Source organism: Varanus komodoensis, unplaced genomic scaffold (genome assembly GCF_004798865.1).
Source record: "Varanus komodoensis strain SLA01 unplaced genomic scaffold, ASM479886v1 scaffold20_1, whole genome shotgun sequence".
Taxonomy (NCBI): domain Eukaryota; kingdom Metazoa; phylum Chordata; class Lepidosauria; order Squamata; family Varanidae; genus Varanus; species Varanus komodoensis.
In genome coordinates, this window is record NW_025335587.1 from 3,807,586 (window position 1) to 3,824,986 (window position 17,401).

At 40.8% G+C, this 17,401-nt stretch overlaps 1 protein-coding gene across 2 annotated transcripts in view; it reads left to right on the forward strand.

The window, feature by feature from the left end:
- The window catches only part of PODN (podocan), a 30,106-nt gene extending 18,228 nt beyond the window's left edge, over positions 1–11,878 (forward strand). The window contains exons 8-10 of one of the 2 annotated variants that reach the window (XM_044430475.1): positions 173–830; positions 8,011–8,159; positions 9,807–11,878. In XM_044430475.1, the coding sequence (XP_044286410.1) occupies positions 173–830; positions 8,011–8,159; positions 9,807–9,987 (988 nt within the window). In that variant the 3' untranslated portion in view covers positions 9,988–11,878. Of the gene's footprint in view, positions 1–172; positions 831–7,994; positions 8,160–9,806 lie in introns of both variants that reach the window. The other variant, XM_044430476.1, reaches the window with a different exon arrangement.
- Positions 11,879–17,401: the final 5,523 nt, after the last annotated feature.

Genomic DNA, 17,401 nt, shown 5'->3' on the forward strand with positions numbered 1-17,401 from the left:
GTTACACTGATTACACATCTCAGTGGGCAAAAAAACAGAGGCTGAATAGTTTTATACATTGCGCTCTCTCTCTCTCTCTCTCTCTCTCTCTCTCTCTCTCTCTCTCTCTCTCTCTCTCTCTGTATAGATATGTATATATTCTAACTGGGAGCATTTGTTTTGTTTTTCCAAGGAAACTCTCAAGCCTTGAGTACCTGGATTTGTCCAGCAATAATCTTTCCCAAATACCTAGTGGCTTACCTCGGAACATTGTCCTTCTTCATTTAGAGAAGAATGCAATTAAATCAATTGGCAAAGATGTCTTGACTCAGATCAAGAACCTGGAATACCTACTGCTTCATAATAATAAACTGAAGGCCCGTGGGATTCATCCATTAGCTTTCCAGGGCCTGAAGAAATTACACACTGTCCATTTGTACAATAACCAGCTGGAAAAGATCCCAAGTGGATTGCCCAGGCGGGTGAAAACTCTTATGATTCTTCACAACCAAATCTCAGAAATTAGCAGGAATGATTTTGCTACAACTTATTTTATGGAGGAACTAAATCTGAGTTACAATAAGATCAGAAGCACACAGATTCATCGGGATGCCTTCCGTAAGCTGAGGCTACTGAAGTCCTTGGATCTTTCGGGCAATAACCTCCACACCATGCCCTATGGCTTCCCAAAGAACCTTCTGAACATGAAGCTTAAAGTGAATGAGATCAGCTCTATTCCCAAGGGCACATTATCTGGAATGACAAAGCTGCAGGAACTGTACCTGAGCAACAACAAACTGAAAGTCAGTTCAATTCATAGTAGCTCATGGAGGGATCTCCTCAGTCTCAAGGTACAACCATATTCCTAAGTATATTGATTGTAATTGACAATTTAAACAGTGTCATAGGAAAAACAAAGCCCCCAACAAATTCTGTAGCAAGGAAATGCAACTACCATAGCTAGAAAAGTTTTGGCAAGGTTAAAGGATTATGCAAGTGTGTGTATGAAAAAGTTGGATCTGGAATATTATTTCACCACAAAATCTGGAAGTCCAGCATGAGTGAGACCTGTGAGCAGTCCTAATAGGAAAAGAGGGAGCAATACTTCCATATTAGGTGGGCTGAGACCCATAAAAAAGGGCAAGTAGTTGCTATTATATGATGCAATTTAAAAATGGATTTTAAAGTTTTCCAATTGGTATTGATATGCTTGCATGTATACTTTTTCCATTTTTAAAAATATGAATCTGAGACAAATGTCTAGGATAAATATATCATTTTCTGCTACATTTATTACTGGATTTGGAAGACTCTTATCTCCTGTTTATGAATCTCATACCTAAAGGGACATTCAAATAGCCAGCCTACCTGCTTTGGACAAACCATAAGAAATTCTAAATATATCAAAATGTTTTACAAAGTGTAGTGATGGGAATGATATAGAAAAGCTTTAGTTGTAGTTTACATATAGACATAGTTCATGAATGTACAGCAAGCAAGTCTCCAGTGAAAGCATATCAATGTTAAAAACAAGTGAGAACAACTTAAATTTCCAAAATTCATTTGCAGTGGTGTAAAAAAAAAAAAGTATTTTCCTCAAAAAAATGTTACACTTCAAATTAATTTTTTGAAATGTTGAAAGGATAACATATTTGATCCCTTAATACTAAAACTGTGCTCTTTAAATGATAATCTAAATACAGATTTTCATTCATCAAAATACAAAGAACTTTTGTACAAAGAACTGTGCTGTCCTTTTGACAGGCATGGCTTTCCTGAAATCTTTTTCATGTTCATTCCTTCTTTAAGTTAGGTTATTGCTTGGATATGTGAAGGCAAGGAAGGAGGAATAAGGAGGGAAATGATAATGATTATGAATTTTGAACAAAATTGCACACACATATTCTGCCTGAAACAACCAGTCCTTCAGGATCTGAAGGCTTGAGGCTTGATAGAGACAAATGGATGATCCAAACTTTAGCAAAGTATGCTATCTTTAAATAGTTCTGCTCTCATCACCCAAGAAGCTATGCACATTTTTTTCCTGGAAACATGATGTCAAAGCAAGCTGTTCTCAAACATTCACAGCATTCCTTAGACTTAGATGGGGAAATGCTTATCATAAACAAAGAACAAAAACACACCCAAGTTTATACATCCTGTATATTTCAACCCACTCTCCAGTATGTAGCTGTTAAAGTTAGAAGTCCAGTCAAGTGCATTCACCTTGAAGTGACATCATTTAAATTTCCAATTGTAGATGTGCTATTTATACACAGTGTTCATTTTTCCCCAAAGCTATGGAAATTTTAATGTTAACATGTGATACATAGCATGTATCTTTACATGTGTTATTTTGCAGAAAAAATAAGTTGTGCAATTTCGCTAACCTGGATATTCTATGCAGTCATTTCATTGTTAGGCTGGTTCCACATGCTCTTGGTCCTGCAAGACCAAGAGACTTCTGAAAGCTTCTACCTGACTCAGAGTTCTGCTCATTTAATTGTGGAGATATGGCTCAAGTGGGTGAGCCAGAATTATAAGCTTACCAGGAAATAGGCAGGACTGGATATATTCTCAAAATATTGTCTAGAGGATTTGTTCAGATAAAAGGATGTTCTAGTCAGGGGCCTAATTCTGAAGAAGCAAACTGAGAAGAACAATGATAAAAGAATGAAACAATTGAGATGCCTGGAAAGGAGATGAGGAGAACCAGAAGATATCCAGGAACTTGGTGGTGCCACATAGAGGGCTCAGAATCACCTGGGAAGCAGTGCTAAGAATTAGTCAATAATATCTCAAAAATTAATTAAAAATTTAAGAAATTTCTCCTTTGGTGATTGTGCAGAAAACAGTTCTAGGCTGGACCTGAAAGTCCTGAGTGGTAGTCCATGGCTACCAAATGAAATAATCAGAAACTCTTGCCACAGTAATGCAATTCAAACAGAAGAATGTGTGGACATTAGTACTAGCACTTTCTGCAAGCCAAAAACTAGGGGTTAATTGAAACTGATTCTTAATTGTCAAGGTTGCAAAATTATAAACAAATCAAAAGTTAATACATCACTAAGCCACAATGATACCCATCCTAAAGTTCTTAAATAACTCAAATAAGAAGTTGTTGATCTTATAATAAAAATATCTAACATGTCCTCAGGATCAACTTTTGTACCAATGGACTGGAGAATATAATATCAATGCTTTAAAAGGATCTGGGGTGATCCAAGAAATTACAGGCCTGTTAGCTTAACACGTCTTCTGGACAAACTGTTTGAAAGCATTAGTAATCATATAGAAGGAGAAGCATGCTGGGGAAAAAAAAGTTATTTCAGACTGGCAAAGGATACTCTGAAAATGTGGATAGGGCTGATCCATAAGACATTGTTTACTGGACTTCCAGAAGGTTCTTTACAAAAGCTTTGTAATATATTAATAAATCATATGGAATTAGGAGTGAGCAATGAAATGGCCAAGTTTGTTGATGTCACCAAATTATATGGGATAATGAAAAAAAAAGATTGCAAAGCACTCAAAAGGATCTCCGTGAACTGGAAAAATGGGCATCAAAATGGCAGATGCTGCTCAATGTAAGCAAGTGCAAAGCGATGTGTGTTGGGGCAAAAAAAGTGTAAGCCGATGGGATCTGAGCTAGTAGTGACTGACAAAGAAAGAGCTCTTGGGCTTGTGGTGCACAACACACAATGAAAACGTTGACCTAGAACCATCATGTGTTTAGCTGACTGACAAAGCATTCCTGCTAAACACTAATATTCCACATTAACCATCAGTAGTACATTTCCCTTAAGTTTACTGCCTATACATAAAAGTTTGGAGAGAGTTAGGAAAGACAGTTCTCTTCATTTCAATCAATTAGATATTTTGGAGTTGGAATAACTTCAGGGAGGGGAAAGTCTAAGGAATGTTGTGAATGTTTGAGAACCAGCTTGCTTTGACATCGTCTGTTTTCAGGAAAGAATGTGTGTGCATAGCTTCTTGGACGATGAGAGCAGAACTAGTAGAATATTAATGATAGCATACTGTGCTAAAGTTTGGATCATCCACTTGTCTCTATCAGGCCTCAGGTCTTCAGATCCTGAAGAACTGGTTGTTTCAGGCAGTGTATGTATATGTAATTTTGTTCAAAATCCATCACCACTAAGTCTGAACTGGCACCGTTTACCTTTGGTGGTGGTGGTGGATGGTTCTGAGCATGAGAATTATGCACAGGGTATCTAAAGCAGCAGTTCCAAGTGATGCCGTCTTTTCCAAATTGATGCTTCACTAGAACAACTGTTCCGGGAAGCCCATGGACAGCACATATGTGAGTGCCATCCTGGAAGGCCCCCTGCCCCAAATATTCCCATTGCTTCTGAAGAAAAAGGCCAGTGAGGGCTTGGCTTGGCAGTAACACTGAGAGACAGTGGGGAAAGGAAAGAAAACTGACTCCAGACAAGGGCAGCTTTCGTTGCTCTGTGCCTTAGTTCAGCATGCATTCGAGAACAGTTTGAAAATATTGGCTAGCACAGACTGTAATTGGAGATTCCCTTACCTGAGACAGAGTGGTCTGTGGTGTAGGGATGTATGGATTTGTTAAATCCATTCCATCTGTGTTTTGCAGGCGTCAGGTACCTTTTTTCCTGGTGGCAAGTGTGCCTTTGTGCAACCATCACTCCAGAAACTCCACACAAGTTCCTTGTAATCTGTGCAACTGAAAATAATGCTTGTCTGAGGCAGAATCCACAAGTCCTAGAAAATGGGTCTGGCAATTGCACAACTCCACATTCCTAGAAATCCAATTTGCATTTGAATCAGTTGCAGATTTTCCCAACATCCTTAAGTGGGGCCTCATTTAATCAGCTCTCCAGCAATTGCACTGATTATTCTCCTATAAGGATCTATTGAGAACATCTTATTGGTATTAAGTTCAGATAACCAGGAACCTGTGAAGACTCATTCTCAGTTAGCTGCTTTTACAGCCATTAAGTTCTGTTCATGCGACCATGTGGAGAACCTGAGTGTCTCTTGGAAGCACTGCATACCAGTTGCTCAGGAGCCTGGGCAGGCAAAACTCTCGTTCCCATCCTGCTTGAGGGATCCAGCCAGCAGCTGGCTTGCCCCCATGTGCATGGAATGCTGGACTGCATGGACTATTGGGGTGACCAGCCTGGCCTTGCTTATGTTCTAAACCCTGTCACTTGGTCTAGCTTTCCATAACTGAGCTTAAGATGGAAGTGAAGAGAGCTTTAGGATACCTTTTATGATACTGGTGGTGGTGAGGATCATAATAATGCTCTAGGCTCTGTACAAATAGTTCAGTCAAGAAGAACAAACCCTGCTTGTGGGCATGAATTCTAAAAATAAATAGAAGTTAGTGGTTATTTAATAGGCCTATATATTGTTGCTCAGATCAGACAAGCTAGAAATAGCAAATAAATACGTACTGGCTTAAAAATGTGCCATGGGTTTATTTACTTTGCCTTTTAACTGACTCTGCTTTTCTTGCTACCATGTTTCTAGGCAAAACTGCACTTTGACCAGCCTTTTGGAGAATTTTCCCTAGTAACATGCTTGTATGCCATTTCCAGACCTAAATTCGAGAGCCAAAATCTTGAGTAAGCTTTGTGTGAGATCTTGAACTTCTGGCTAGTTCTGCAGTCTGCTGATATTCTCCTGCCATTATCAGCCCTTTCAAGGCTTAGCCATTGCTAGTGTGAATTGGCAGGGCTGGAATACACTTCGGAAAAGCAGAATCTTTTAATTAATAAAAAATATTTATGACTAGAGTGCTGAGGAAGGACCATAGCTCTGCTACAGCACCCACTTTGCATGCAGAATATATGGGGTTCAATCCCCAGAAGGGAAAGATCCCTGCTGGAAACCTGTGGCAGCCCATGTAGACAAGCCATGGGCTGCAACCCTGCCATCTTTCTCTGCTGCAGCTGAGTGACAAGAAAGCAGCTACCAAAAAAATCAGTAATTTTTGCAGGCTAAAAAAAATGTTTTTTTGTGGGGTATGGCATTTGGCAATGAAAGAAGCTGCATGCTTGCTGCATGCCTTGTTTTCCTTAAAAACAAGTGTGAGTCTTTTTGGTGCCACTGCCACTTTCTCTTTGCATGGTGGTTGTTGTGTGTGACTTTCAGCCACAGCAGTAGCAATCGAGCAGGTGCAGCTTCTGGTGGGTTTCAGGAGCTGGTGCAGCTCTCTAGCACCTGGAATTTCCCACCCCAAATAGAGACAATGCTGAACTAGATAGACTAATGGACAGATATAATGAGGCATTTTCATAAATTTGTATGCTTATAAACAAGCATAATGCTAAGGATCAGGCATGAGCAATGCTCAATAAAGCTTCCAATGTCCACACTGCCGTTCTTCATAAAACAGAATTAAAATAATCAAAAGCACACTTATGTACTTAGGAGTAAGTTCCATTGATCTCAGAGTTATTTTTAAGGAATTGAGTTATTTATTTATTTGGTATTTGCAGAATTTCTGTAATGCACACCCAAGCAGATTCCACAATTAAAACAAAGAAACTAATAAAAACAATCCACTATAAGCATTAAACCATTAAGAAAAAAATCATATGAAAAGTGTCTCTGGTTCACAAGAAAGGCGTCCTGGAATAAGAATGTTTTAGCAGATGCCAAAAATAGCACAGTGAAGATGGCTGCCTGAGTTCTCAAGGCAGGGAAATCTGTCGAAATGGGGCCAGCACACAGAAGGGTCTTTTCCTGGTGGACTCCAGTCAGGCTATGTCCTCTGATGACCTCAAACTGGGACCAGGCGGGTTGATAATAATTTAAAGAATTATTCTTGATACTGTAAAGTCATTTAAGTATTATTTATACTAAAAAACATTATTCTTCAATACTAATCTAGAATAATTAGAATTATGCTATAGAATAATATAGAATAACGCTATAATAATAATAATAATATTCCTTGACAATCTTTGTATGCAAGTATGGTAGATTTACTCCTGGATTGCTTCACCGGCATAAGGAGGAGAAGTAAAATAATACTGTTGAGAGAGATAATAAAGTAGTATCTGTGGCTGGACAACGTCAGAGCTATTGCCTTAAGGAAAACCCTCAAAATACCCAGCTGAACAAACTTGCAATGCAGAGCCCCAGCTGATAGACTGGACCTGCCTTTTGTCCAGGTTTTGTCTCTACTCATCTGTGTACTAGATACCAACTCTAAAAGGCCACACATTTCACAATAGCTGCAGCCGTTGCTGGTCAGGCTGCCAGAAAAACCCTCCAGGAAGCAGGGCCAAGAAGAAAGCTGAGGCAAAGCCAGCCAAGAGGGAAAGCTGGGGCCGCTGCCTTGCGCTTAGCCACTCAGTCAGAGCTCAGCTCTGCAGGCACAGCTCGCTCCACGCAGCTAATGTTTTGCAACTTACTTGCTATCATGGTTATTGAAAGGGCTATGGTTGAATAGGATGGAAGAGGTGGTGAAAAGGACATGTTTAGAATCTTTAAAAAATCTGTCAATAGAAATACTTATTTTAAGATGGACATATCAACTGGATGCATGGTTGCTGGTCCTTTATTGGGGTTTGGAGTGATGCGTCATGTACATCACAGCTTCTACATAATGGGGACATGAGGCAAGTGGGAATATGCAATAGTCCAAAGAGATGTAGAAAAGCAGAAAGGAAGGGCCAAAGCTGAGAAAGATGGGCCAAACCAGCTGGCAACAAGTGGGAGCTGGTACTCACCTATTCACTTAACCACAGCTATATGGCCACATTTCCATTCCATTTTGTGGGCATCCCACTAATGGCATGAAATGAATTTAGGCTGTAATCTTATGCACACTTACCTGGAAATGAGTCCCCTCAAATGCATAGTTGCTTACATTTGAATAGACCCACTCAGAGTCTCAGTGTTAATCAAAGGCAGAATGCAGGTGTTAGCTTGCCTTAGAAATTCTGGATAATCCATCTAAGCTAATTTGGAAGCATCACCATGATTTCTGTTCATTATCTCAGTTCATGCTCTGCTAGCTGTCCTTTCTTTCAGATATTAGATATGGCTGGGAATTTACTGAATTCCATTCCATCTGGTTTGCCAGCATCATTGGAATATCTGTACCTGCAGAACAACAAGATCACCACAGTGCCAGAAGATGCCTTTGAATCCACACCTAATATAAAGGGAATTTATCTCAGGTTTGTAGCCCAGGAGAAGGCGATCTCCTCACTCTCACCCCAGTACCTGCAATGTAGGTCAGGGTTCATTGAATTATTTGGGTTTGACCATTCCAAATGAGATTTGTTGCTCTTTTATTAAATCAAACGGCAGAACCCTACCACTCCATTTCTTGTAATTGCCTTGGAAATTTGCCATTGGTCTCAAAAACTGTTGATTATGAGGCACGGGGAGATGTTGAAGAAATACATGTCCAAAGTCCTCCTGAGCATGGACAGCAAGTGTGTACTTACTGGATTATGGCAACAAGGACTTGCAGAGGATCTAACTTTGCAACAGAAAGGCACTTACCTGTTATCTGCACCTAGCAGCTGACCACTGTTAATCCAGATGGGTTGGAATTACAGTCTCCAACAAGGTTCCTGTGAGCACCACCCTCAGAACCTGCCAGTGCTCCTGCCCTCTCCTGGTCTGTATGTAGATTTTTCAAATGAAAACAATTGCTTAGCTGGGAAGTTGCCATACTAGAAAGCAAAGCACCAGCCAATGATACCTCTTTTGTTTCCAAGAATGTTTCTGGACTTCACATGGCATTCTTGGCTAAGTTATTGGCCTCTGGCCCTCAGTGGTTTGCAAGGGGTGGTTTTGTGTTATAGAACTCAGTTTCTACCTCTGCCTTAGAGATTTTCTTGTATAACTTGAATTACAAGGGTGGGTTTTTTGTTTTTTGTTTTGGTGTTAATAAATTGCCTTCTAGGAAGTACATGTCTATCTATTTTGGGTGAGGGACCTAGCAGACCCCTTCTTATGTTAGTGGGCATAAACTGGGGGTTTATTTCAATTTTCCCACAGTGGCCAGAAGTGGCACTATGTCAGGGGCATTGTGGGAAATTAGAATGGCTGCTTGGTGTTGCTATCACCAAGACTGGCATTTTTATCTGCACATCACTCCACCCTGGCAGAGTATAGGGTTCTAGCAACAGCCCAAGGGTGCTGGGTGCTGAGGCTGGGCTTGTTCCACCCTATAAGTGGGAAGTTCTTCCTGGAAGATTAAGGAAGATTAAAAAGGGATGAACAGATATAACTATTAAATGCAGGAGGTCATAACGCCATGAAAGCCAGTGTGGTGTAGTGGTTAAGAGCACAGGGCTGGGACTGAGGTGCTTGGTTCTACTCTCCACTCAGCCATGGAGCCAACTGGATGACTTGGGCTAGTCACAGACTCTCAGCCCAGCCTACCTCACAGGGTTGTTGTAAGGATAAGTTTGAGAGGAAGGGAATTATGCAAGCAGCTTTGGGTTTATTGGAAAACAGTGGGGTATAAATCCAGTAAATAACTAAATAAACAGGGGAAGGTGTGGCCTTGCACACACACTCTTCTCTCTGAATGAATACAAAAGTCTCTGAGCAGCAATAGCACCCTTGCATGAAGAAAACTTATATGGATGAAAGTCAAACAAAAATGTTGAAGAATGCACAGAAAATTGAACAGAGATTATACACTTCTTTCTCTTTTCCAGTACGTCATGATATACAAAATCCTTCTTTTGGATTAAGGTCTATTAGACCTTGAGGGAACATTAATGAATACATTCCACTTATTTACATGGGTAACATGAAAGGCAAAGGATTTGGATTTAATGCCATGTAACTTTTTAATGTTCCAGGTTTAACAAGATTGCATTCCATGCTGTCAAAGAAAGCACCTTCCAAAGATTGAAGCATCTGCAAGTACTGGACATTGAAGGAAACTTTGAATTCAGTGACCCTACGAATAATGGGGATCATTCAGATGAGGAAATGGAAGAAGACGAGGAAGAGGAAGAACAGGAGGTGGAAACAAAATGAAGATAACCCTTGACTGAACCAAGCGTATCACATGGTAGAGGATTAAATGCATTTCTAAGGGGACACAGATGTACCATCTCTTTACTCAACTCAGTTTTCTGTAGCAAAAATGTCATTTTGACCCAGTATTGTACATTGTAAAATTAGCAAATAAGCATCTGTGATGGGGCATAAATCTGTGCTACTGAAATAATGCATTTGGTGACATTACAAATTGATTCAAATAAGGATATTACAAAGGGATAAGAATCTTTTTGAAGTAGCACAGTGGTGTCAAATCCGTTGAGGCTTTCCAGCAAGGCAAGCCATGTGCTGTACATTATCTACAAGGTGGTTGTGCACTGATGATGATTACACCAGTTTCCATTCTGCACCTCATTGCTCAATAAACTGCGGGATAATTTGCAGTACTCTAATGTCTGTGGTGCATGAAAAGCTGCCTATCTCTGGCTGCCTTTGTGCATTATCCATATTGCAAAGGCATAGGAGAGGTAATTCCTTAAAACATAAGTCAGACTGGCAATCCATCGAGCTCAGCATTGTTCACACTGAATGGAAGTAGCTGTCTTGAATTTCAGACGGGGTCTTTTCTACCTCTAACAGGATCCCAGGGACTCAACCTGGGGCTGTCTGCATGCAAAATTTGTGCTCTACCACTGAGCCACAGTCCTTCTCCAATGTTTAAAACTGCTTTTTTCCAAAAAGCCAAGGTACCCTCTGGAAGTCCTCTCCTCTACTCCTCTCCTCTCCTCCTGATCAAGAATGAGTAAGGGCTGTCTTAGTGCAGGCCTGCCAAATCTGGTGCCTTCAATCTGCCTAGCAGATTGTTAGTCTGCTAGTCCCATAATTTCCAACAAGTACAGCGATGGGAAGTCTGGAGGGCTTCAGACCAGGAAATGCTATTTTAGTGGACTGCTTTAATCATGGCTAAATAAAACTAGTTAAGGAGCAATCCTATGCCTAGTTAGACAGGAAAAAGAAGTCCTACTACTTCCAGAATTCTCTAGGTAGCTGTGCTGGCTGGAGAATGCTGGGAAAATTATGACTGATTTCTGTGTAACCATGTGTAGGACTGTTCCCTTAAATCTTCCTTAGTTATTGGGTTGGGAGGAGGGTTGCCCTTCTATTAAAAGTGGGTTAAAATTAAATAAATAATAAAGTAGGATAACATGTAATGAATAGATAGATAGAATCAGGCTTCATCTTATGCAGAAACTGATTGAGAAAAAGGATATGTATTCCTGTGTTTCTACATCCCTATGTATACCTGTATCTATAGGTATACAAAGAGCACACAGCAGAAAGTACAGTGAATCACTCACACTTAAGTGGTTGGCTCACGTGTGGCCAGGCCAGGCCAGGCCAGGCCAGGCCAGTTGAGGGCAATTGTCCCTCCAGTGCCATTTCCACTTATTCTTTTCCAAGTATTTTTGGGATCATCAGGGATTTGGGGGGAATTTGCAAAAGCTGGCTTTTGTTTCCCTTCTTTGACTTCTTCTATGGCTTTAATCTGTAACCAAAAGTGAGGCTTTTGAGAGTGAATGCCCCAAAACAGTGCTACTTTGTCTCTGCATCCCAGTGAACCACTATGCTCAGTGATGGGTGAACAAGGAGGCATCCTGTGCAGTTTCATCTGGTGGAGCAATGCGAGGCGTCTCTCAGCCTTCAAATGGCAGCAAGACAAGCTTGTCACATGGGACACATTTGTCCACTTTTTGGTTCAGTTCAGTATGTATATATGGTTGTTTTAAAAGATACCATATTATGGCTGGATCCCACTCATAATTTATCCCCATTCGCAAAGCCTGCAATATGCACCTACCTTCATGAACTTTTAAAATAACAAATTATTATCTTTTGTGATCATTAAAATCTTTATTTTTGGCTTTCAGAGACTGGTCATAATTCTTTTGTGTGTGTTTCCTAATGAGCAATGGAAGCGGGAGGTGCTTGTCATAATATGAACATGCAAAACTGAGTTAGGCCGTTGAGTCAGGTCCAGAACTATCTACGGTGTTTAACATCTCCATCAAGGATGGACAACAATCCAGGCAAGACCAAAGCACTGTTGGTCCCTAGGAAAGTTATTCTAGTATTGGAAGTACAGCCTGTTTGCAATCCAGAAGCCCTTCTGAACCTTCTTCCACTGGTAGTTCCTGTGGCCAGGCCAGGAGTAAAGTTCTGTAGAATTGTTCCCCAGAGGAAGTTGAGCAGTTGTAGGTAGGCCCTTAAAACCTTTCTGGTTCCGTATGGCTTTTTTCTTTTTTAAGGGTATAATCTCATGCATATTTAGACTGAAAAAAGCCTACAGCGCTCATCTTTTCCAGCCAAGGTGGCTGGTTATTATACTCTTCAGTTTGAATTGAAAGTCACCTGTGTGTGATGAAATTCAACAGATGAATAAATGGATGAATAAATAGAGATGCTCTATTAAACTTGTTTAGCATAGAAAAAAGTGAGATGTATGACGCTTGAGCCATAATCCATCTTCCAATTTCTTTAATAATATCTCTTCCTTTACAACATTTTTGAATGACACTGAAATGCTGAAAGGCCAGGAAGAAGGTGATACCAGAGCAGATCGACTTGTTCTACAATGGAAGGTGCTGAGATAAAGGTCCACAACTGCAATTAGGGTAGATAGAGATATAGAGAAACAACAGCAGTTAGGGTAGCCACTTAAGTGTCTCTCAGAATTTGCATAAGCTAATGCACATGCAGAGATGTGCATTTGGAAAGAACTTGAGCAATTTCAGTAGAAGTGCAATGCAGCTCTCTTTGGCAGGTAAGATTGTAACTGGGTGTCCCATGGGCCTGCTGTGTCTAGTCTCCAGGTGCTAACAAGAAATGGGCAACGTCAAGCCCCACTCTCACTCCATAGTTCTTTATCTTTAAACTGGAACTGGCCTGGACATCTCTTGAAGGAGAACAATGTCCTCTGACAACTTTCAAAATAGATGAATGCCTTGTGAAATGTTGGATATCAGACCCACCCTTTCAGGAATGCTTTGGGAATCATGTTCGTTGCAATACACTGACTCTTTCAAGTTGTCTAACAATAATTCTCTGTGTTGAAATCTGCTTTGTACACTTGGAAATTGTGTCTTTTTTGCCATTCATAATTCTGTGTAGTTTTTTTTAAAATCTTTTAGAACAATAAGTAATTTGTTACTTTTCTGATTAGAGGGAAAGCAGCCCTGCCTCTGCTGGGGCCTAGCAAGCAGCTTGGAACAAGATGCACATCTGCAATCCAAGCAGAGACTGCTTCTGACTAGACCAGCAGGGAAAACACCTGATAAAAATCCATGCCAACCAAACTTGCCAAGAAATTAGGATGGCTGTTGACTTCCTTCCCAAACTGGGCCTCTCCAGAAAATCGTGTTGTTGCACAATAGAAATGCAGCTGTTGTTCAGCTGACCAAGGGAGAGGAGAGCAGGGAGAGGAGAGATGTCTTTTTCTAGGGTATGTGAAGATGTCAATTTTCCTAACCCTTTAAATTGCAATATTTTGGTTAGGAAAATGCTGATTTCTTACAGCTAGTGTGTCTTTTGCAATTTGGTTTTGTGGAATGTGGATGTTCAAGTATCATTTAGGTTACTCCCTGTGACCAATGTACCATTTAAAATTTTCACTGCACATAAACATTCCTTTCTGACACTGGAAATATGCATAATCTAAGGCGGAGGGAGGTAGAATGTAGATCAGACTCTACTGCTTACATTTCAGGGTGTTTTCTGACTTTAGAGACAACAAGGGAATAATAAAGCAGCAGGAACAAACTTCTGCCATGGCTGCTTATACCTCAGGCCCACTGTTCCTCATCTGTAAAATAGGAGTACTAATTTGTTTATTTGTCTATTTATTTATTGGATTTTTAGCCTACCCCATTGGCCACATGGCTTCCTGGGAGGGCTACGGAAAATAAAACCATATCATAGATTCTATGAAACAAAAAAACACACTATTAAACACTTAATCAAAGAACAATAAAAGCACACCCATTTGTTGCTTTTGTCAAGATCTCTATTCAGTTTTACACTGATGTTTCCAAATCCTTGATCTGTGGTGCTCACATGTATTTTTTTCCTGTATTTATAAACCACTTATATTTCAGATTTCAAAGTGGTCTAGATAAATTATCAAAACATCGATACAGCACCAAGGCATAGAACATATAATTTCAACATATTCTGGTGAATAAAAAGCATAGCAGCCAAACCACCCCAGGAAGGCTTGTATAAACACATGTGTCTTCAACATGTGCCCAAATACAAGAATTGGGACGAAGATTACTTTGCATTGTGGCTGCTACTTAACTAAATACGCTGCTGAAGCATCTGGTATCGCTGAGAAGGCCTCATCAGGTGACCTCAAGGCTGCATGGCTCTGTAGGGGCTTGCAGGTAAACATGTCCTACACAGGTAAATAAAACCTTAAATTTGTCCTGGTAAATATATCCCAGTGTATAGTTCATGGGTCACAGTAGTGAATTTATTCTGTTTACTTGCAAACCATGTTGCAAGCAGTATTTGATGGCAGATACCATTAGACTCCTTATGACCAATGGCTGTTTTTTTGGATTTTCAGAAACCATAGATCTGATACACTATCTGTGTCTGTCTTTTAAATGTAAAACCACTTTCAAAAATAGTCAGGAAATATTATATGTGGGTTGCAAGTTGAATGCATGCTACCTGGTATCTGAGCAAGCTACTCAAGTGATCTAGCAGATTGCACTTTTACAACAGCCACACTGACATTTTGTGCTAATGCTCTAACCATCATTCTATTAACTGTGAATATGATTCTTTGGTGTTAGCTGTTTTTTACTTGCTTCATTAGTCCATTGATTGGTTTCCGTAATGTAGTGGTGCCTCATACTTTGAATTTAATTCATTTCAGGAGGCCTCTGAATTGTTCAAAGTCCGAATCAACTTCCTCCGTTAGAAATAATGGAAAGTGAAGTAATCCATTCCTAGACCCTAAGCAATACCCATTTTGATAAACAGCAAATACTCATAATTTAAGATAAAAATAGCATAATGCCAAACACATGCCAAAACTTGAAAACAATTAATAAAATACATAAATATGTACTGTATAATAAAATGAAAATTGCTTCTTCTCAGAAAAGCAAAAAGCACTTCCCTTCCATCTCCTCCCCAGCTCTATCCATAAGGAAAATATTAGTGATTCTCTGGAGCTGTCACCCATTCACTGTGAAATCTCCCGAGGAATCTGTTTGGTGAAATGCATGCACACATGCAAATGCATCAGCCATGCAATATATAATGTTTGTTGCACAGAAAGTTTCCAGTAAAGCCTCTTTAGGCACAAGTTACAATCTGGATGACCAAAACTATTAAACAGATGGACAGCAAATGTTCTGTCTTAAAAAGCCCTTCATTAGAAGTGCTTTGGAAATATTTGTTCTTGTAACATTATTGCTGCGTACGGCAGGTAAACTTAGTTTTTACCAGGATATTTTAAACACTTTTAGAGTGTCCATTGTTTTATGAAACCATGGGAATGTTAGAAATTCATAGCAGGTTTGTTGTTCAACCCAAGAAGGAAGTCATTGCTTATAAATCCAGTCAAAGCCTTGTATGTAGTCAACACTCCATTAGAGCAACCAGTTAAAAATGGTTTTTCTATCAGTTATTCTTTCATCATGTTTTCTGCCAAGCTGCAAAACTGACCTTGGCTGTAGTTATGGATCCATACAACCTTTCCCCTGTTTTGAGAAAGCCAACTGCTTACTGTTCATTTTACAAAAGGTGCTGTATTTGTTTTCAATGGCCATTGATGAAGTTGGGCATTTAACAGCAACCCTCCTGTACTGGTCAAGCAGATGTCCTTTATGTAGCCACACTAATCAGGCATTCCATTTCTGTATTTGTAATGCAATAATTCTACCAAACATGAAATTTAAGTTAGGTAGTGCCCCACTGGAAGCTGATTACCAGGTACAATCTACTTCATTCATTCATTCATTCATTCATTCATTCATTCATTCATTCATTTAGAGGTTTTGTATGCCGTCCCATCGCTTATAGCCTTGGGACGGCTCACATAAATAAATAAACATGATACAAAATACAATTAAAGGGAAGGGACAGCCCGCCGCTGCCGCCGCCCGCAAGGACCCCACTGCCGCCATGGCTGCCTGAGGCCCTGCCCACTCACGACGATGCTGCCCCGAGTGACAGCCAGAGCCCACTGCAGGACCAGGACGCTGCCGGCCTGTGGGCCCCCTACCTACCGGTGAGTGCTCCACATGCCCTGCTTCTGCCCCGCCCCTCCGGCATGGGTGGCAGCTGCACCGGACTGGGGGAGGGGTGCGGGGGAGGGGCCACGGCTTTAACTCACTGGCCGCGGCCAAAGGGCGGTGACATTGTTTGGGGCCATTTGGGGCCGTGTGGGGGCTGGGCTGGCCATCGACGCTGTTGGGTGGGCCTCAGTAGTCGGGTGGTTGCGGGATTTTATTGTTTTTAATTGTATTTTAATCTAGATTTTACTCTGTATGTTTTAATGGATTCACACCTGGCTGCTTCCATGGGGTTGCCTGGGGAGTGCGTGGACGCCGCCATTGGGGTGGTCTTGGGCAATGGTTGTTATGGCGTTGGGGGTTTAACGTGTCGGTATAGAAGAAGGAGGGACAGATGGTTGACACCTGTTCCTCCTTCTGGTTATTCCCCCAGCCTAATCCTGCCACACAACAGGCTGTTGCAACTTTTTCAGACCACAGGACAAACTTCATTTCTGAGAGGCTCTGAGGAGCTGCATTCCAGTGATATGAATGGTGTGGGTCCCAAGGCAGAGGAACAGGACATGTGCCAAAAATGCCCATATATTTTAGTTTAAAGTCTGGAGTGCCTTTTTGTGATAGAAAGGCAGAGCGCAAAGAAAATAAATGCATGGATATTGTCAATGAGCCTGGGCACAGGGAACCCTATTAGAATGGACAGAAAGCTGTGCAAGAACTGGGCAACTATCAAATGATGAGTGAGTGAGGAGGAGGAGGAGGAGGGGGTGGATTTGGCTTCTAGGGCATCAAGCTACAGCATGTGGCACTAGGGCGAGGGCAGCCACACATCTGACGAGGAATGGAAATAGAATTTCATCCCGTCTCCAGCACACATGTGCTTCACATATCCCTCTTCTCTAAACACATCTGTAATCTAATTGGAGAGAGACTAAAGGCAAATTTGCATCAACCAGTGTGGTGAGGGAGATGCTGGAAATCCTCTAGAGTCTATTTTAGTGCTCCGTTTGAATATGAAAGTGGTCCAAGGTCTCCCGTATAATGTATTCTAGGAATGTTACACCACAAATTTGATCTGAATTCCTCTCTTTTTTCCTTAGTACACTTGTCACCTGTTTTAATTTCTGTGTGCCAAGTTTGGTTTTAGG